Here is a 20,599-nt window from a genome sequence, read left to right as displayed (position 1 = left end):
TCAGGGGCACTTAGAAACCTGAATCTACATTCAACAAAGCTGCCTGTACAAGGCACCACATCACATGTGTTCACACCTGAAGTTCTACATGTTAATAAATTTATCCCCAAACAACTCATGTTTGCTGACATACAACTTAGTCAAAGTGTGTTCCTTCTAAGGTCAGGCACACTTGGTGAAATGATACGAATTCTGAGAATGCTGGGTTTGCTGGGCAGTGTGTGCATGTGTGTGCTAACTGCATGCCACACCCGTGTGCACACGGCACGGACACACACTCGTGTGGTAGAGGTAGATGTGCAGTGTGCATGTCTGGCCGAGGCTGACAGGCCCCAAGGGGGCCACTGCTCCCTCTCCCAGCATGGCCGTGCACACTCTCCAGCCCCCACCTGTCAGCTGCTGCTCTTCCTAAACGGGTGAGAACGGCAATGAACAAAAAGGCCCCTTTTAAAAAAACGACTTGCTCTTTCTCAACTCTGGTTATGAGGTGAAAACAACGCTGCTAAGCCAAATTTATTGAAAACTATAAAAATAACAGCAGGAGAAAGTGCAACCAGTTTAATTACTATGAATACGTTTTATCGAGAAATTACCATCTTCTCTTTCACGTCTATTCCACGCACCTGGCAATGGCTGTCTGACGGGGCTCACCTCCCACCTACCTCGAAGGTGTTCTTGGTCATACCCGAGAGGCCATAGTAGGACGTGCCCGTGGCAACTGCACACATGCAGAGCTCCCCGACTTCGTCCGTCCTGCACAGCTGGGGAACCCCGTCCGGCTTCACCGAACACATGATGGCTGAACGCAAAACGAAGCACAGCGACGTTAGAGAGGGAGGGAGGGAGGGAGTCAGAGAGAAGAAATGAATGAATATGAAAAAGAACCCAAACGAGCAGAAGCAGCGTCTGCAGCAAAACCACAGGTGAAAGCGAGCAGGTCCTCACAGTCCCTGAGGCAAGTGAGTTTCCATGTTGCAGCAAAACCTCACATTTAGTTGTGACATCAGTAAATAATTCCAATTCCTTTAATTTTAGTGTGTAAATGGCATTTAAAGGGAGTAACCGTTTCTGCCATCCAGACATGAGGACGACACTTACAACAAGCCTGAGCGTCACTGCCGCATGCTGAGCGTCATCAGCTAGCCCACACAGCCTCCAAGATGCAGCCTGAGCCCTGAAACCAACGAGCAGGAGACACTTGCTCAACAGCCTCTCAGGCTTTTCTAAACACAAAGCCTCCCCCGTCCCACGGGAATCTCAGTCTTTGACCTCAGACTCCCCGTCAAGGTGTGCCCTTCAGGGAAGGCTGGCGGATGCTAATTTTCCCGTTTGCAGAGCGCCAGCGATCAGGGCTGAAGCTGGTGTTTCAGGGAGGTGGTGGGTGCACCGAGTGACAGCTGAGCTGGGCAGAAAGAGTCATAAGGCTGCCCCTCATCCCCAGGTTGGTGTTAGGTGACAGGAAGTGCTGTGTCTAAAAAGAGACCCACTCAAAACACGGGAAGATTTCAGCTCACTCATGGTAAGAAAAGTTCAAATTAAAATGACACCAAAGTATTCTTTACCCCTCAAACTGGTAAAAATCAGAAAGTCTGAAAATACACTGGGCATGAGGGAGTGGAGAAAGAGGGGCGTCCCCCGCTAGCAGCAGGAATATCAATCCTTATGATCCTTCTGAAGGACAGCCTCATCAGAGTCACTTGGGTGTGTGCCCTTCACACTGCACATTTCTAGAACGCTCCCTGTTAGCTCTTCCTCACACCTCTGCAGGCTGGAGCACAGATGAGTTACTGCACCAACCACACTGCAGGGGCAAAAAGTGGAAAATCACCCAATGGAAAGGGTTTGGATAAACTATTATGTGTTCAAACACCATAATGCTCCTCAGCCTGGAAGGGAATGTGTGAGCTCTTCACGTGCTGCTAACAAACGAGCTTCAAGATTCAAGATATGAGCAGGCACGAAGGGCTCTATTGTTATGTGAAATTTTAAAAAAACAGGAAAAAGAATATGCCAGTGTGTGTGTGTGTGTGTCTGTCTGTCTGTGTACATGTTGCCTGCATGTCTCCACTGTGGGTGCCTCCAGTGGCTGGAAAGGAGGCTTTTCACTGTACAGTTTTCTCATCTTTTGAGGTTGGAACCACGGGGAATTGCTTTATTTGAAAAAGCAAGAAAGGAATGGAGCCAGGAGGCCTGGCTGAAGCTGCAGCTGAGCTGAGCATGTGCCTGGCTTTGGGGTTAGGTTGTATGTGGATGCGACTGCCCCTGATGAGGCGAGACAACACCCATGTGCGTGGAGGCTCATCAGGAGAAGGTCCAGACTCTGGAGGAACTGCCCCAGGAAAGGGGGCCCACTTCCCGGGGACGCCATGTGAAGAGTGAGGAGAGGCAGGGCCAGGGAGGGAGCCCTACAAATCAGACCGGGGCTCCCTCCTGCCAGCAGAGCTGTTCTAGCTGCACTCCCTGGGGCCCCCGCGAGGTCTCAGGAGGTGTCCCAGCACAGGGGAGGGGTGGAAAGGCAAGAGGGCTTCATCAAGGCAGGTCCTTCTGCCGGGAGCTTGTCTGTATGCAACGCGGAAATGATTTCTGTGACTTAAACAAGGGCTCTTGTGCTGCAGGCAAGCTTCCATAAGGGTTTGGCCCCCAGTGCACCAGGACGACCAGCAAGAAGCTGACCTTTGCATGGGGAGAAGTTGCCCAGGTGCCTCTGGGGGTGCAGAGCAGCCCCGGGTGCCTCCTGGGGTCCCAGGGTGCATGTGACATAGAGGCCTTTCCTCAGCCTCATGAACATTTTGGGTTTTCTTTTATCAGGAAGCGCCGTGTTACCGCACCTCCTGGGCTGAAGCTTGGCGAACATGGGACCAGACTGGAGGTCAGGCCAAGGTGGGCACGCTCACAGCCGGGGACAGGGATGCCAGCCAGGGCAGCACTGGCAGCTGGTCCCCGGCTGGGCTCTGACTCTGCACCTGTACCCGCGCTCACCTCCAGGCATCACGAGGCCGACGTCCTGCACGGTGAGTACAGACAGCTTTTCCTCCGAGTCCACCCGGATGACCCCATAGGTCAGCCCGTGCATGGAGAGGACGCCGCGGCCTGGGGGCTGGTTGCTGTCATCGGTGGGCCTGTAATGGCAGTTTGTGTCTGGTTAGAAGCATGTCAGCTGTCTGAACACAGATATGCATGTAAATATGCTGCATGCACACCAAGGTTGCACCTTCGGGCCCTGAAGGCCTCTGAAGGCAGGTGTGGCTGCCACACGTCCCTGTGCTCTTCTCAGCACCTGTTTTCTCTGTTCAGGAGACACCAATGTCTGCTCCTTCTACTTCTGGGCTCCTGAGAAGTGTAGAGACGCCGAGGAACTCCCTTGTCCCCCTGCCCTCCCCTTACATGTGTCCACCAGAGAACGACCAACTCCTTTTCGCACCCACTCCTTTCTCTGCAAGGTTGGATTTCCCAGGTTTGAAAACGGCTAAGAAGGGAGAGTCACGTCTCCAAGAAGGACGATGACAGGAGTGAGCAGAAATGCTAGACTGCCTGTGTGGCCTCCAGGCCAGACGTGCACTGTGTGGGCACAGGCTCAGTACTTGTAAAAATCGGCAATTATTTGGATGAGAGACCACATAAAAAGTGCTTGATGGCTGGGGGAAAGTACAGCTTCACCACATCCATGGTCTGCCTTCGCCACCATCCATGGGCTCCGAGGCTGCCCCGGCCTCACCTCTGCTCTTGTTCTCCCTGCTTCCGCGCAGCATCCAGCCCTGCTCTCCCTCCAAACCCCAGCCCACTCCCTCCGGGGCCCTGGCCTCCTTGCCTCTGGCAGACGGCCTCGTGGCCCTCTCCCTCACTGTGCTCCAGGGTGGTCCCGCCTCCACAGCAGGAACCATCTAACTATCTGTCCACGTCTCCTCCAGGAGGGCAGGAGGGTTTTCTTTTGGTCACTGCAGAGCCCCCACCCCTGGAGTAGTGTACAGCAATGAACGTCTGCTGACTAGATCAGGGAACAAGTAAACTAAAACGTTTCTAAGATCATGGATTTTATCCCTGCAAGCTAAAGATTCTTCAATGTAAGCAAAGTGAGAGAGTGCAGTTTAGGTAAACATCACATTTGTTTCTCTAATTTTCCATATACAAATGCTTAAGGTAGTTTTAGGATCTAAAATATGGACTATAAATAGAAGTTTGGGGCTTCCCTGGTGGCGCAGTGGTTGAGAGTCTGCCTGCCGATGCAGGGGACACGGGTTCGTGCCCCGATCCGGGAAGATCCCACATGCCGCTGAGCGGCTAGGTCCATGAGCCATGGCCGCTGAGCCTGCGCGTCCGGAGCCTGTGCTCCACAACGGGAGAGGCCACAACAGTGAGAGGCCCGTGAACCGCAAAATAAAATAAAATAAAATAAAAAAAATAGAAGTTTGCTATACGGCTTTAAAGTATCGTCAAAGTTTATAATGAAACTAAAACCATAAATGGGAAAACACAGAAGTTAAAATTTGCAAAAAGAGATCTAACTTGAATCAAGTAACTGGTGTATTTAAAAAAGAAGCATATGTTATATGTCAATTATATCTCAATTTTAAAAAGTAAAGAAGTATAAGAGTCTGAAAATCGAACTATTCCATCTGTAACAATCAAAAAGAGTAGTGATAAAAAGATATAAAATGAAAGTCGCCCAAATAATAAAACCCACATGAAACCACCTGGATATGAGCCCCTAACACTGGAATTGATATTGATCTCCTGGCTTTTTTCTTTTCCAAAGATCCCAACAAATCAACACTTTGAAATGAAAGACAGAAGAGTCCTGCAGGAACCCTCTGCGGCCAGGGCTCCCTCACCCTCGTCCTCGGTCAAGACCCCACATGAGAGTCAGAAATCATAAGCCTAAGTGACTGCTGTAGGCTGAACTGTGTCCCCCCAAAAGACATGTCCCTGTCTTAACTCTCTGAACCTTGAATGTGACCTTACTGGGAAACAGCGTCTTTGCAGAAGTAGTTAGTTAGGAAGAGATTATGGGTCTGCAAGCCAAGGGTTGCTGGTACCACCAGAAGCTGGAGGGAGGCCCGGAACAGATTCCCCATCAGAGCCCCCAGAAGGAACCAACCCTACTGACACCCTAATTTCAGACTTCCAAACTCCACAACTGTGAGAATAAATTTCTATTGTTTACAGCCACCCAGTTTGAGGTACTTTGTCATAACAGCCCTAGCAAATGAATTGTCCAGCTAAGTGATATAATTTAAAACTGCACCTGTTTTAGGACTTCCCTGGTGGTGCAGTGGTTAAGAATCCACCTGCCAATGCAGGGGACATGGGTTTGAGCCCCGGTCCGGAAGGTCCCACATGCCACGGAGCAACTAAGCCTGTGAGCCACAATGACTGAGCCTGTGCTCTAGAGCCCATGAGCCACAACTACCGAAGCCTGTGTGCCTAGAGCCCAAGCTCTGCAACAAGAGAAGCCACCGCAATTAGAAGCTCACACACCACAATGAAGAGTAGCCCGTGCTGGCCACAACTAGAGAAAGCCCATGCGCAGCAACGAAGATCCAACAGAGCCAAAAAAATAAATAAATAAATTTAAAAGTGCCCCTGTCACATCTCAAATAAACAACCTAACCTTACACCTAAAACAATTAGAGAAAGAAGAACAAAAAAACCCCCAAAGTTAGCAGAAGGAAAGAAATCATAAAGATCAGATCAGAAATAAATGAAAAAGAAATGAAGGAAACGACAGCAAAGATCAATAAAACTAAAAGCTGGTTCTTTGAGAAGATAAACAAAATTGACAAACCATTAGCCAGACTCAACAACAAAAAAAGGGAGAAGACTCAAATCAATAGAATTAGAAATGAAAAAGGAGAAGTAACAACTGACACTGCAGAAATGCAAAGGATCATGAGAGATTACTATAAGCAACTATATGCCTATAAAATGGACAACCTGGAAGAAATGGACAAATTCTTAGAAAAGCACAACCTTACGAGACTGAATCAGGAAGAAATAGACAATATAAACAAACCAATCACAAGCACTGAAATAGAGACTATGATTAAAAATCTTCCAACAAACAAAAGCCCAGGACCAGATAGGCGAATTCTATCAAACATTTAGAGAAGAGCTAACACCTATCCTTCTCAAACTCTTCCAAAATATAGCAGAGGGAGGAACACTCCCAAACTCATTCTACGAGGCCACCCTCACCCTGATACCAAAACCAAAGATGTCACAAAAAAAGAAAACTACAGGTCAATATCACTGAACACAGATGCAAAAATTTGCAACAAAATACTAGCAAACAGAATCCAACAGCACATTAAAAGGATCATACACCATGATCAAGTGGAGTTTATCCCAGGAATGCAAGGATTCTTCAATATATGCAAATCAATCAATGTGATAAACCATATTAACAAACTGAAGGAGGAAAACCATATGATCATCTCAATAGATGCAGAAGAAGTTTTCAACAAAATTCAACACCTGTTTATGATAAAAACCTTCCAGAAAGTAGGCATAGAGGGAACTTACCTCAACATAATAAAGGCCATATATGACAAAACCACAGCCAACATCGTTCTCAATGGTGAAAAACTGAAACCATTTCCTCTGAGACCAGGAACAAAACAAGGTTGTCTACTCTCACCACTATTACTCAATTTTGGAAGTTTTAGCCACAGCAATCAGAGAAGAAAAAGAAATAAAAGGAAGCCAAATTGGAAAAGAAGAAGTAAAGCTGTCACTGTTTGCAGATGACATGATACTATACATAGAGAATCCTAAAGATGCTACCAGAAAACTACTAGAGCTAATAAATGAATTTGGTAAAGTAGCAGGATGCAAAATTAATGCACAGAAATCTCTTGCATTCTTATACACTAATGATGAAAAATCTGAAAGAGAAATTAAGGAAACATTGCAACAGAAAGAATAAAATACCTAGGAATAAACCTACCTAAGGAGACAAAAGACCTGTATGCAGAAAACTACAAGACACTGATGAAAGAAATTAAAGATGACACAAACAGATGGACAGAGACACCATGTTCTTGGATTGGAAGAATCAACACTGTGAAAATGACTATACTACCCAAAGCAATCTACAGATTTAATGCAATCCCTATAAAACTACCAATGGCATTTTTCACAGAACTAGAACAAAAAATTTCAAAATTTGTATGGAAACACAAAAGACCCTGAATAGCCAAAGCAATCTTGAGAAAGAATAACGGAGCTGGAGGAATCAGGCTCCTTGACTTCAGACTATACTACAAAGCTACAGTAATCAAGACAGTATGGTACTGGCACAAAAACAGAAATATAGGTTAATGGAACAGAATAGAAAGCCCAGAGATAAACCCGTGCACATAGGGTCACCTTATCTTTGATAAAGGAGGCAAGAATATACAATGGAGAAAAGACAGCCTCTTCAATAAGTGGTGCCGGGAAAACTGGACAGCTACATGTAAAAGAATGAAATTAGAACACTCCCTAACACCATACACAAGAGTAAACTCAATATGGATTAAAGACCTAAATGTAAGGCCAGACACTATAAAACTCTTAGAAGAAAACACAGGCAGAACACTCTATGACATAAATCACAGCAAGATCCTTTTTGACCCACCTCCTAGAGAAAGGGAAATAAAAGCAAAAATAAACAAATGGGACCTAATGAAACTTAAAACCTTTTGCACAGCAAAGGAAACATAAACAAGATGAAAATACAACCCTCAGAATGGGAGAGAATATTTGCAAATGAAGCAACTGACAAAGGATTCATCTCCAAAATTTACAAGCAGCTCATGCAGCTCAATATCAAAATAACAAACAACCCAATCCAAAAATGGGCAGAAGACCTAAATAGACAGTTCTCCAAAGAAGATATACAGATTGCCAACAAACACATGAAAGAATGCTCAACATCACTAATCATTAGAGAAATGCAAATCAAAACTACAATGAGATATCATCTTACACCAGTCAGAATGGCCATCATCAAAAAATCTACAAACAATAAATGCTGGAAAGGGTGTGGAGAAAAGAGAACCCTCATACACTGCTGGTGGGAATGTAAACTGATACAGCCACTATGGAGGACAGTATGGAGGTTTCTTAAATAACTAGAAATAAAACTACCACACGACCCAGCAATCCCACTACTGGGCATATACCCTGAGAAAACCATGATTCAAAAAGAGTCATGTACCACAATGTTCACTGCAGCTCTATTTACAATAGCCAGGACATGGAAGCAACCTAAGGGTCCATCCACAGCTGAATGGATAAAGAAGGTGTGGCACATATATACAATGGAATATTACTCAGCCATAAAAAGAAACGAAATTGAGTTATTTGTAGTGAGGTGGGTGGACCTAGAGTCGGTCATACAGAGTGAAGCAAGTCAGAAAGAGAAAAACAAATACCATATGCTAACACATATACATGGAATCTAAAAAAAAAAAATGTTCTGAAGAACCTAGGAGAAGGACAGGAATAAAGGTGCAGACGTAGAGAATGGACTTGAGGACATGGGGAGGGGGAAGGGTAAGCTGGCACGAAGTGAGAGAGCGGCGTGGACATACATACACTTCCAAATGTAAAATAGCTTTTGGGAAGCAGCCGCATAGCACAGGGAGATCAGCTCGGTGCTTTGTGACCACCTAGAGGGGTGGGATAGGGAGGGTGGTTGGGAGACGCAAGAGGGAGGAGGTATGGGGATATATGTGTATGTATAGCTGATTCAGTTTGCTATACAGCAGAAACTATCACGCCATTGTAAAGCAATTATACTCCAATAAAGATGTTAAAAAAAAAAAGTGTGCCTGTTTTCATTTTAAAAAGCCACATGAAAGCAAAATGCTGGATCAGCCCAGACATATCCCAAGTATGGGAAGACTGAAGAACTGATCTGTGGTGACCAGCAAGTACCGCACACGAGAAGCTGGAGGGAGAGGATCCTTTACGACCCAAGAGTGTACAGTTTGTCTTAGTTACGAGATCCACTTTCCTACGTTTAATAACAGTAAGAATCAATATTTAAATACCTTAAAATCATGAACTCCATTTGCTACCGGAAATTTTCAATTGCGTCTGTAAAATGGTAGTTATGGAAGACTGAGTTTACTCACCTAAAATGTAAACCGATGGCACTAATCTGGCACTACCGTAACCTATGCTGTGTATTTATACTTATTAGAGTCCCCTGCTAGTCAGAGACACTCAGACACCTAGGTTCTCCCTTGGCAGATTTGCAAAACACATGCAAGAAGGCAGAACAGAAGCACCTGAATTCCTAGGCACAGTACTCGGCCTCGTTGCCCCGCTCACTCAGACAACTGCATTCCCGGTTCTGTCCCCCAGCCTCTCTTCAGGACCTGCTTGCCGACAGCCCCTCCCTCCTGATGGGGGAGCTGTGCTCAGTTGGTGTTTCATGTGCCGGCACAGTCCTGAGCCCTTTACACACCGACTTACTCACTATCACGAACCTGCACAGGCACTACTATTCTCGCATTTCACAGATTAGAAAACCAAGGCACAGAAACGCTAACTCAGTTGCCTGTGTGAGTGGTGGGGCTTGGGGGGATTCAGACCCACAGCAGGGCCCCTGCCCAACCATCCTGTCTCCTTTCCCAACACTTGCCCTGCCTCTGGCCTAGGAGACCAAGCACTGTTTAGTTCACTGGAAGTTTTCTTTTCGTGAACTTTTAAAACAGTGATATGAGTAACATGTGAGCACACCCTTCGGATGGACAAAGCAAGCACTGCACAAGAACATACAGCAAAAGGCGAAAGACCCTGCTTATCCTCCAGCCCCTTCAGACCCGCTCCCTCCCCTAGGCAGCCACTACCCACACTAAATATGAAGTTCCTGCCTCTTTAATACCCATTTACCTATAAAATACGTGCATACACAAATGTATTTACATCCGCAGAGAAGCAGAACCGCAATATGCACATTCTTCTGCAACTTGCTTCTGTCACCGAATACCTTGTAGATCTTCCCACAGGAGTGTGTGCATGTGAACATATATAGTATGCGTACTGGACACATCAATGAATTGACTTGTTTTAATTATTAGATGGTGTTCAGTAATATGAATATATGTTTATTTTATTTCATTTAATTTGTATGCATTTGGAAATATTTCTGTAAGATACACATCTAGAAAGGGGATGGAGGAATTAAAGAGCATATACATTTAAAATTTTAATAAAGCCTAAGTACCTTCCCAAAAGACTAGGTCATTTTGCAATCCCACTAAGAGTGGGTGAGTATCATTACCTTTTCACTCACTAGACATGTCTACTGCACCGTGGACGTTTACGAGTGTTACGAGTGTTAACTAATCTCTTTACAGCGACCCTGTGGGACAGACACAACTGTCCCCCACTCACAGGCAGGAAGGGCATCGCCAAGGCAACAGCGGTGGGGCTGGCCAGGCAGCATGCTCAGAATGGCTTCAGAACACCCGTGCCTTCCACCTCGGTGCTAAGCTGCCCTCAGCCTTACCCGTTTCCACACACTCGTGCCGACACTGATCACCAACCTTATAACTGTTCCCAATATGGTGAGTAAAATGCATTCCTCATTGTTGTTTCAATTTGTATTTCCAGGATTATTAACCAAGTCAGATGATCTTTTTCTCCATTAACACCTTCCTAGGAAATAAAAAGTCCGAGGAGATAAACTAGGTGAGGGAGGAAAAACCAATCCCAACAAGCAAAATTCCTAGGAATTTCAGAACATCCACTTTCATGATCAAAAACAGTAGATTAAATAATGGCAAAGAGAGCCACAGACCCATGTGTCAACTTTCAGGTTCAATTCCAAGGTGAATGGTGTGCTTGTGTCTCACAGAGAACACCAATTACGGGAGGAATCGTCCCGGCAATCTCAGGACTACGCAGAACTGGTCTTCACGCTCTGAGAAAGCACACAGCTAGGAACGGCCGACACTGCCGTGGCGGCGAAATGGGAAAAGACCAAGCTGCAGCCAAGGAAGAGGGGAGTCAGCTCAGCGCTCGGCCCCACCAAGAACGAGTTGACGGGGATGGCCTTCAGTCGGGCAGTTTATACCCACTGTCCACTTGTCATGCCATTTCCAGCCTCTGTAACACGCTCGATGCGCCTTGAGTTGATCATGCTTCTGCCAATGCCTGAAGAAAGAGCTCCTATACACGCAATGAACAAATCAGCAGTTTGCAAACAGCTGGCCAGACTCAAATGTGCATCGATGCCAAGTCAGCAACAAGGGTTACGAGTATTTCCGCTGCCAGGATTCAACAGGGTAACTACACCTCTTTAGTGCCACCGCCATCCTCCAGGCCCTCGGACAGGCAGGACAACAAAGATACAAGGTTGAAACACAGTACTCCCCAAGTTATAAGTTATTTTAATGTAATGTTCTCCCTTTTCTCTGATGAGAGCATTAAAAAAAAAATCAACCCATTTTAAGAGCTATATAACACAGAAAGGAACGTTTTCCCTATATCACATCCTCACCTACCCAGTAAGTATGCAGTTATCAGATTTTCTTCCTGCTAAATATATTATTTAGAGAGGCTTAATTTTCTCCCAGCCAGAAAAGGGATCACACCATACAAATTGTTTACAAGCTGTGTTTTCCATTTGTCCTGGCTACTTTTCCACGTCAGAGGGCAATCCGTCAGAACCAGCAAGCCTGCAAGTCCGGGAGGCTGCTTCCCAGAGACCACTCTCTGTGCATCTCAGTCTCCACCAAAGCAAACTTCTGTGCGCAATTTAGTCCAACACCAAACACAGCACAACAGACTCAAACACACGTGGTCAGGACAAGATAACACTGTTACTCTGCTCTTTACTGCTACTTCATTAAGTCATTTTAATTTAGATGGTTATCATCTCCAAACTATTTTGTGTTAGAGAAGTTTTAAAATTTTATCTAAATTTTTAGATAAAATGACAAACAACATATTTTTATCTTCTTGTGTTTTAAAAATAAGATTATGGATCTCCAACTCTGACTTTTTTGGGCAGTCAAAAACATTCTTGAAAACCCCACTTCAATTCATAGGCTGTGTTAACTGTGTTGTCACTCTGGATCACTGGTTGGTTTGCCCCTGTCAGAAACCATCAAATTTCAGTGTCAGATGGCTGCTATATGCCGAGTACAGTGCCATGTTTGGTGTCTTTGCCCGTGGTTTTTGCCCAGCTTTCTAACTTCTGGGTTAGCTGTTTCCAAAGTGGAAGATATTTATGGTGGCAAGGGGGTATCTTCACCATTCTTTGGAATTACTGTTTTAATTACTGTGTTATAATAATCATTACCTTTTTATCACCAAAGTGTCAAGGTACTGAAATAATACCTTGCAGTTGAAGGGCTAAAGTTTTTTTTTAGTTCAATCAGTATTATCACAATGTAGATTTAAAAAAATGGACTCTATCATCTATCTTCTAGAGACAGAGACATAATCAGACAGTGACCAAGGAGAAACCCCCCAGTTTTGTAATTCTACTGATAAGTTCAGGCATCACGAATCCGTATTTCTCCAATAGTTTTTATTCTACAACTAATCTTCAGAGAAAAAGAAAATACAAAACATTTACCTGGACGATGACAATTTTAAAAAGATGGAAGCAGATTAAATACCTGGGTAAAAATAAGCCTCCCACAGGAAGCCAGAACTGACTTCAGAGAGCAGCGTGGCTTCTTGTCATCACCCGGTGGACACGTGTGCAGGTGGACACTTTAGATACACGTGAACAAGGGCACACAGGAAGACAAACACACGTAAATTCAGGTACACAAGAAGACATATGCATGAAGACAGATACATGTGCACTCAGACATGTGTGGCAACGGACACTCACCAAGACGGACACATGTGAAGACAGGCACGTCTCCTGTCCTTGTTCCATCAAGTTCTCTGACTCAAACATCCTGCATAAACCCCACTCATTTCCTGGGCTGACCTTTGTTTCCTCCTGGGGAGCATCCCTCCTGAGGGGAATGCTGATGGGGCAAGTCTTGGAGTCAGACACAGCCTGGGCAGCACACCTGGGGGCCCAGACCTCGGCCGGGCTCCTGCTGTCAGCTCTCTAGGGCGCCTGCACGTCCTGCCCATTTTCAAGCAGGAGGCCTAAGATGACCATGATCTCTGTGCACCCCAGAGCCTTCCACATTCCCTTTCATGTAGGTGAGAGGTGTTCCGTTGTCTTCAAGAAGAGTGACATCAAGATACTTAATGGCCATGGCCACGGGCACCAACCCACCAGGCCCAGCGTCCACTCTGGCAGGACCAGCTCAGACCAGCTCGAGAAGGCTGGCCCTGCACGGCACTGCGGGCTTCCACCCAAACCCACCGACTGCCTATGCAGCTCTCTTGTAACAACTCAGCTTGCAGATTTACAAACATTATAACAGAAGAGAATCACAGAGTGATATGTGTGATACGTGTTCAGAAGGGCCAAGGCCCTGTAAATCTGAGCAGTGGAGATGCATCTGCAATTTTTCTTCACTGAGGACCATAGGCAACAACTGAGTGTCATTTTCTACTTAAGTGGATAAAAGCCAAGCAGGCAGTCATCTGCTCCCAGCTCCTCACCGCAAGTTCAATCTCTTCTTCAACGCAGGGCAGAACAAGCTGTCCTGGGAAGGTTATTCAAGCACAGGACACAAACGCTCAGACGACAGTGCAAAGGAAAGCATCAGCCCCCAATCCCATTTGAGTGAAGGGATCAGCCACAAAATAGGGTGATGCGGCAGCCAACCACTCACTTTTTGTTTTCTTTCCTTCTTCCTTTAAAGATCATCCTTTGAGTACTAGACAAAGTGAGGACTGCAATGCTTCCCATGATGACTTTATAACATTTAAGAAAGCATCCATTTTGTCCTCACATCAAAATCCACAGGAGCAATGACTAGGCCTCCTGGACCCCCCAGTCAAAATGGCTTAAATAGAGTGGATCAAAGCTATTTTTACTTAATAACCTGGCCTCTGACTTCTTATGTGTGGAAAGTTCACTTCAAGTTTTAGGAAGAAAATAAGCACAAAGTATTACAAAATGGGTGTAAACACACAGGTTCATTTTTCCAAAAGCAAGACTTTTTCCAACCTTTCTGTGGACACAGTCGTGTATATGAACGCCAGGAACGGGGAATTTGTCCTCTATTCACAGGTCACAGAGAACAGCCCGCAGAGGAGGACGTTCACAAAAATGTAAGTGTGAGTGTTTTCATCAAGTTTGCTTGAAGATGATGTAGGCACGTAAGAAACAAGGACAATGAAAGAAACAGGTTCTAAACAGGAGTCTAGCATGTGTTTCTCTCCTAAAGATATTCACCCCTGAAACAGAGCCCCTGTCACCGGCTTCACCTCCACGCAGAGCCTGAGAGCGACAGCCGGGTGCAGAGGCCATGCTCTGCACAGCCAGCACTCAGTAGCTCCAACATGCAGCACGTACATAATAACGAGATAAAAAGATGACAACCGTCTCGGTGAGACTGAGAAATATGATCAAGGCGACGGAACGGAACATGAAATAAGAAGTGACCAGGGGGCTATTTAAATTTTGATCACACCATTATTCCTATTGCTACTTAGAAGACTAAAATTGTACCTTTTTTCATCTTTTCACCCCTGTCCCTCGGTTGACTCAGGAACCTGAGAGACACCAATCACAAAACTGGTGGTCTGAGAAGACGCCCCAGCCAACCAGGGCGGGCGGCTCTGGGGAGGGGCTGTGGAAGCCAGATGACTGGAGCCTGAGAGCTGTGCACGCGGGCCGGGGGCAATTTTACCGTATGTGCTCAGTGCAGAAAGTGAGGTGGCAGAACCCATGTCCTCCTACGTTTTTTTATGTCTGTGTTCTACTCAACTCCTGACTCTCCACGGCTGTGCATGCAGCACATAAAGCCCACACATGGCTCCAGGGAGTCTGGGCAGAAGCAAGTTTCCTGCACAAACTCTGGGGTCCAGACCTTGCTCCTGTGGAACGGATGAAGCCCCTTCTTTCCCTGCCATTAGAACATCACCCTGACAGCCTCAGACTGCTGCCCCAGACCCCACCTGTGTCCACGCCTTCTCCCCATCTCTCTCCCTCCTCCTCTCCCCTCCACTTCCTCCTTCTTTCTCCCACTCCTTTTCCCCCCTCCCCCGCTTCCTCCCTCATCTCAGCCTTTCTCATGACCAGCCTCATGGGGGCCGTGGAGGGTAAGGACACAGCTTTCTGCTGGTGCTGTTTTCTCAGGAGACCAGATTATGATACCATAACTCTAGGCTGTTAGCTGCACCTAGATCATCAAGTAAAATGAAAGCAAACAAAACCCCACATGACTACTCTCAGGTAAAACTGCAAGGGAGCATCTTCCTGCTTAGGTGGGCGTGCACATCCTGTACACAGACACGCGGAAAAAGGCTCAACTCTTCACAGCACTTGCTGCTGGTAAATTACGAAGGGTCATCGTAAGTGTCTGGCAAGGGACTTTTACTTCTCACTTTACATATTTTAAATTTTTCTTTCATTCATCTATTAACAAAATATATACTAAGCACCAACTATTAACCAGACAGAGACAGAATAAACAATAATACACCAGTAAATCACACGGCGCATGAGAAAGTGGCAAATGCTGAGAGGGCATCACAATGAGTCACACAAGAGTGGGAGGGGCACGTTCACTCTGTGGGGGGTGGTCAGGGCAGGCCTCCCCGAAGTGAGCAAAGACAGAGCTCTGGCCATGCTACCCTGGGGGCACACCAGGTAGAGCGGGCAGCAGAGACCAGAAGGTCTGGTTGCGGGGAGGGAGGACGGGGCAGTGGGAGAAGGGGCCAAGAGGGGGTGTGGCCAGACTGCATGGCCTTGTGGGTCCTGCAGGCTCTGGTCAGGAAGGAGAGCAGGCAGAAGGCTGGGAACCCCGGTGAGGAGGCAGGAGAAACAGCTGGGCTTGGATGTTCCCTGGCGAATCGGATGGGATGTGAGAACAAGAAGGCTGGAGGCCGGCGGGAGGTGTGGGGTATGTTTACACATGGCTTCACTGAAGAGTAAGTAAGAGAGGATGATCACGGGGGTGGAGGCTTAAACTAAAAATCGTGACCACTCTGTCCCCCACTCTCCTTCCCACGTGAAAGGAGAACTGAGTCCACAAACAGTGGCCAAGATCTAAGAGATGAAGACCAGCCCTCGGTCTCTGCATGCCCCTGGGTCTAACCTGAACTTCTCATGGACAGTGAACAGATGTGAAGCCTTGGGGGGGGCAGGTGGTGGCAGCAGCAAGAGGGACAGTGGTTACACACAGCCTGGAGCAGACATGGGTGTGGGCACCAGGGCCTGGTGTGTCAGACACAGGTAGGAGGCCCAGATATCCACGGCCTCGTTTACATGCAAAGAAACTGAGTGTCTCAGAGGCTAACTGGTCCATTAGAAAGTAAGTCTACAATCTGCCTTTTCTATCAGATAAGGTGGTTGTGAAAATCAAGATGAGAAGACTGAAAAGCACTCTTTCAAATGTACACAGTTCTGGACAAACTCAAGGTAAACAACACCACGGCGAACACTTGGCAAGCACTTGCCCGTCTTGAAATGCACCCTGAACTCTGCTCCTAGGACCTCTCTCCTATTGGATATGGTGAGCATGAAGTTTGTCATTTCAAGTCACATCAAAAACCAAAATGGGTTGGTGGGTAGCACAATGGAGTATTAACCACCGTGAGAATCTCTGCATGTGGGAATTCGCCGGCTGCTTCGGGCCAGTCATCAGTGATGCTCCGTTCATTTTACTGCAACGAAGTGAAGTGCCACTTCCTGAGGCACTCCAGGCAGATGTGTGCCGCCTGCAGGCACCGGGTCTCCAGAACCACAGGGCACCTCTAGGACACGACATCACCTGGCCAAAGCCACAAAAGAACAAGACAAAACCTCAGAAAAAGAACTACATGAAGCAGAGATAAGCAATTTACCAGACAGAGCTCAAACTAATGGTCATGAAGATGCGCACTGAACTCAGGAGAAGAATGGGGGAACTCAGTGGGAATTTCGATAAGGACACAGAAAATATAAAAAGAACCAAACAGAACTGAAAAATAACAGAAATCAAAACAACACTAGAGGGACCCAAAAGCAGATCAGAGGATGCGGAATGGATCAGTCATCTGGAAAACTGGGTAGTAGAAATCATCCGATAGGAACAGCAAAAGAAAAAAGAAAGAAAAAACATGAAGATGGTTTAAGGGGCCTCTGGGACAACATCAAGTGCGTGAACATTCACACTATGGGGTCCCAGAAGGAGAAGAGACAGAAAACCTATAGCTGAAGAAATAATGGATGAGAACGTCCCTAATCTGGGAAAGGAAGCAGACATCCTAGTCCAGGAAGCACAGAGGGTGTCAAGATGAATTCAAAGAGACCCACACCAAGACACATTATAATTAAAACAGTAAAGGTTAAAGATAAAGAGAGAATCTTAAAATCAGAAAGAGAAAAGCAACTATTTACATGCACGGAACCGACAGAGACTAACAGCTGACTTGTCAGCAGAAACTCTGCAGCCCAGGGGTCTGGCAAGATATATTCGGAGTGCTAAAAGCAAACACTCAGAACAAAGAAGACTGTACCCACAAAGCTCTTATTCAGACTTGGAGAGAGAAGAATTTTACAGACAAGCAAAGTTACAGGAGTTCATCACCACTAAACTATTCTTACAAGAAATGGTTTATGGTTTCTAGGCCATAACTAGAAACAAAAAATTATGAAAGGAAAAATCTCATTGGTAAAGGCAAACATATAGTAAAGGTAATGGATCAACCACCTGTGAAGCTAGTAGGAAGATTCAAAGACAAAAGTAGTAAAATCATCTATATCCACAATAAATAGTTAAGCAACACACAAAATTAAAAGAATGCAAAATATGACATCAAAAACAAAATGGGGGGGAGTAAAAATGGAGTGTTTTTAAAATGTGCTCAAACTTAAGTGACCATCAACTTAAAACAGACGCATATATACACAGGTTGAAATATATGAACCTCATGGCAACCACAAACCAAAAACCTGTCACAGACAGGAGAATAAGGAGAAAGGAATGAAACATACCACACTGAAGCAATGCTTTTTCTTTTGCTAATACCTTCTTACCCTACCCACCCCTCCTGCCTACAGAAACCTTCCATTTTGTACAACCCCTAGGAGCGTCTTTCTACTTGCTAGATGGGATGCAGCCCAATTCATGAATTGCTTATTAAAGCCAACTGGACCTTCAAATTAAAAAGAAACAAAGTTGGAAAGCATGCTGGTATGTCTCCCCAAAAGGAATAATCCTTTTTATGAAGTGAGTGATCACAACTCAATGTCTCTGCTTTAGAAATCTGGATTTTTTTGTTTTTATTGAAATATAGTTGATTTACAATATTGTGTTAGTTTCCGGTGTACAGCAAAGTGATTCAGAGATATAAATACACATACATACACACACACACCCCTACTCTTTTTCATATTCTTTTCCATTTTAGGTTATTACAAGATACTGAATATAGTTCCCTGTGCTGTACAGTAGGTTTTGCTGTTTATTTTACGTACAGCAGTGTGTATCTGTTAATCCCCAAATCCTGATTTATCCCTCCCCCACCCCCTTCCCCTTTGGTAACAGTAAGTTTGTTTTCTATGTCTGTGAGTCTGTTTCTGTTTTGTAAATAAGTTCATTTTTATCATTTTTTAAGATTCCACATATAAGTGATATCATATGATATGTGTCTTTCTCTCTCTGACTTACTTCACTTAGTATGATAATCTCTAGGTCCATCCGTGTTGCTGAAAATGGCATTACTTCATTCTTTTTTTATGGCCGAGTAGTATTTCACTGTATATATATATATACCACATCTTCTTTATCCATTCGTCTGTCAATGGACACTTAGGTTGCTTTCATGTCTTGGTTATTATAAATAGTGCTGCAATGAACATTGGAGTGCATGAATCTTTTCAAGATAGAGTTTTTGTCTTTTCCAGATATATGTCCAGGAGTGGGATTAATTCTATTTTTAGTTTCTCAAGGAACCTCCATACTGTTGTCCAGAGTGGCTACACCAATTTACATTCCCACCAACAGTGTAGGAGGGTTCCCTTTTCTCCACACCCTCTCCAGCATTTATTATTTGTAGACTTTTTGACGATGGCCATTCTGACCAGTATGAGGTGATACTTCATTGTAGTTTTGGTTTGCATTTCTCTAATAATTAGCAATGTTGAGCATCTTTTCACGTGCCTGTTGGCCATCTGTATGCCTTCTTTGGAGAAGTGTCTATTTAGGTCTTCTGCCCAGTTTTTGATTGGGTTGTTCATTTTTTTGATATTGAGCTGTATGAGCTGTTTGTTTATTTTGGAAATTAAACCCTTGTCGGTTGCATCATTTGCAAATATTTTCTCCCAGTCAGTAGGTTGTCTTTTTGTCTTGTTTATGGCTTCCTTTGCTGTGTCAAAGCTTTTAAGTTTAATTAGGTCCCATTTGCTTATTTTTGTTTCTATTTCCACTACTCTAGGAGATGGATCCAAAAAGGTATTGCTGCGATTTATATCAAAGAATGTTCTGCCCATGTTTTCCTCTAGGAGTTTTATAGTATCTGGTCTTACATTTAGGTCTTTAATCCATTTTGAGTTTATTTTTGTATATGGTGTTAGAGAATGTTCTAATTTCATTCTTTTACATGTAGCTGTCCAGTTTTCCCAGCACCACTTATTGAAGAGACTTGTCTTTTCTCCATTGTATATTCTTGCCTCCTTTGTCATAGATTAACTGACCAAAGGTGCATGGGTTTATTTCCTGGCTAATTTGCCTAGTTTTGTCAATAAACTTTTAATCTTTTTTAAAGAAAGATTTTTATAAAAGATTTTAAAACATGTTTAGAGAAACAATTAAAAATCCTTTGCTTCTTCCTGCCTGCTGATCCACATAGCAGAGGCACACGTGCTGGTCTGAGAATAGGCTGAAGCCCTCAGGGTTACCTTGCTTTCTGGAGTGCTTTCTACTGAAACTTGTCAATACCCTGCTTATATAAACCACAGATTGCCAAAGCTCTGAATCTTCTATTGTCTATATTTTGTCTGTTTGGAACTATTTATTAGACTAGAAAAGCACCTCTTTTTCTTCATGTATAAAATGAAACCAGATGAACATCCTTCTAGCACTAAAGCTCTAGGTTGACTACATGTAAGTGCCGTATATGCGTCTTACTTTTTCTCTGAAAATAAGAGCTTTACCACCAGACAATAAAAATTCCATTCATTACTTTGGCCCACAGATAAAGTCCTCTTAAAGAAGAAAATTTATTTGAAGAAAATAAGACCTGATGTTGGGTCTCATTCAATTCATGCACATCATTTATTACTGAAGGGCAGGGATAACATTCCATAAACTAATGGAGATCTCAAACTACTTATTAGCTTATTTGATGCTAATGAGCTGACAGTACTGGCTTCTTGACAATGGCACATAACCTGACAAACTGAATAACAGCAGCCACAACAGGAAGATCACGAAGAAGGTTTAAAAGATCTTTCTTTTTCTGTAAGAACAATAATTCACTTGTCCACCGTTTGAAACTAAGAAGCCTACTTTTTCTTCACTTGTCCTCCCTA

At 44.7% G+C, this 20,599-nt stretch overlaps 1 protein-coding gene across 4 annotated transcripts in view; it reads right to left on the bottom strand.

Moving 5' to 3' along the window:
- DIP2C (DIP2 acetate--CoA ligase C (putative)) overlaps positions 1-20,599 on the bottom strand; it is a 363,448-nt gene that overhangs the window by 74,210 nt on the left and 268,639 nt on the right. For all 4 annotated transcript variants that reach the window (XR_016391944.1, XM_089906635.1, XM_022554535.3 and 1 more), the window contains 2 exons: positions 2,980-3,119; positions 663-799 (listed from right to left, as the gene is read on the bottom strand). Coding sequence is in view for 3 of the 4 variants with exons in the window: in XM_089906635.1 (XP_089762761.1) it covers positions 663-799; positions 2,980-3,119 (277 nt within the window). In the remaining variant the exon portion in view is untranslated. The remainder of the gene's footprint in view (positions 1-662; positions 800-2,979; positions 3,120-20,599) is intronic.

This window comes from Delphinapterus leucas, chromosome 2, assembly GCF_059928025.1.
Source record: "Delphinapterus leucas isolate spDelLeu-1000000601 "Yukka" chromosome 2, BTC_Dleu_Yukka2, whole genome shotgun sequence".
NCBI classification, from domain to species: domain Eukaryota; kingdom Metazoa; phylum Chordata; class Mammalia; order Artiodactyla; family Monodontidae; genus Delphinapterus; species Delphinapterus leucas.
This window is presented reverse-complemented; position numbering and strand designations above follow the sequence as displayed.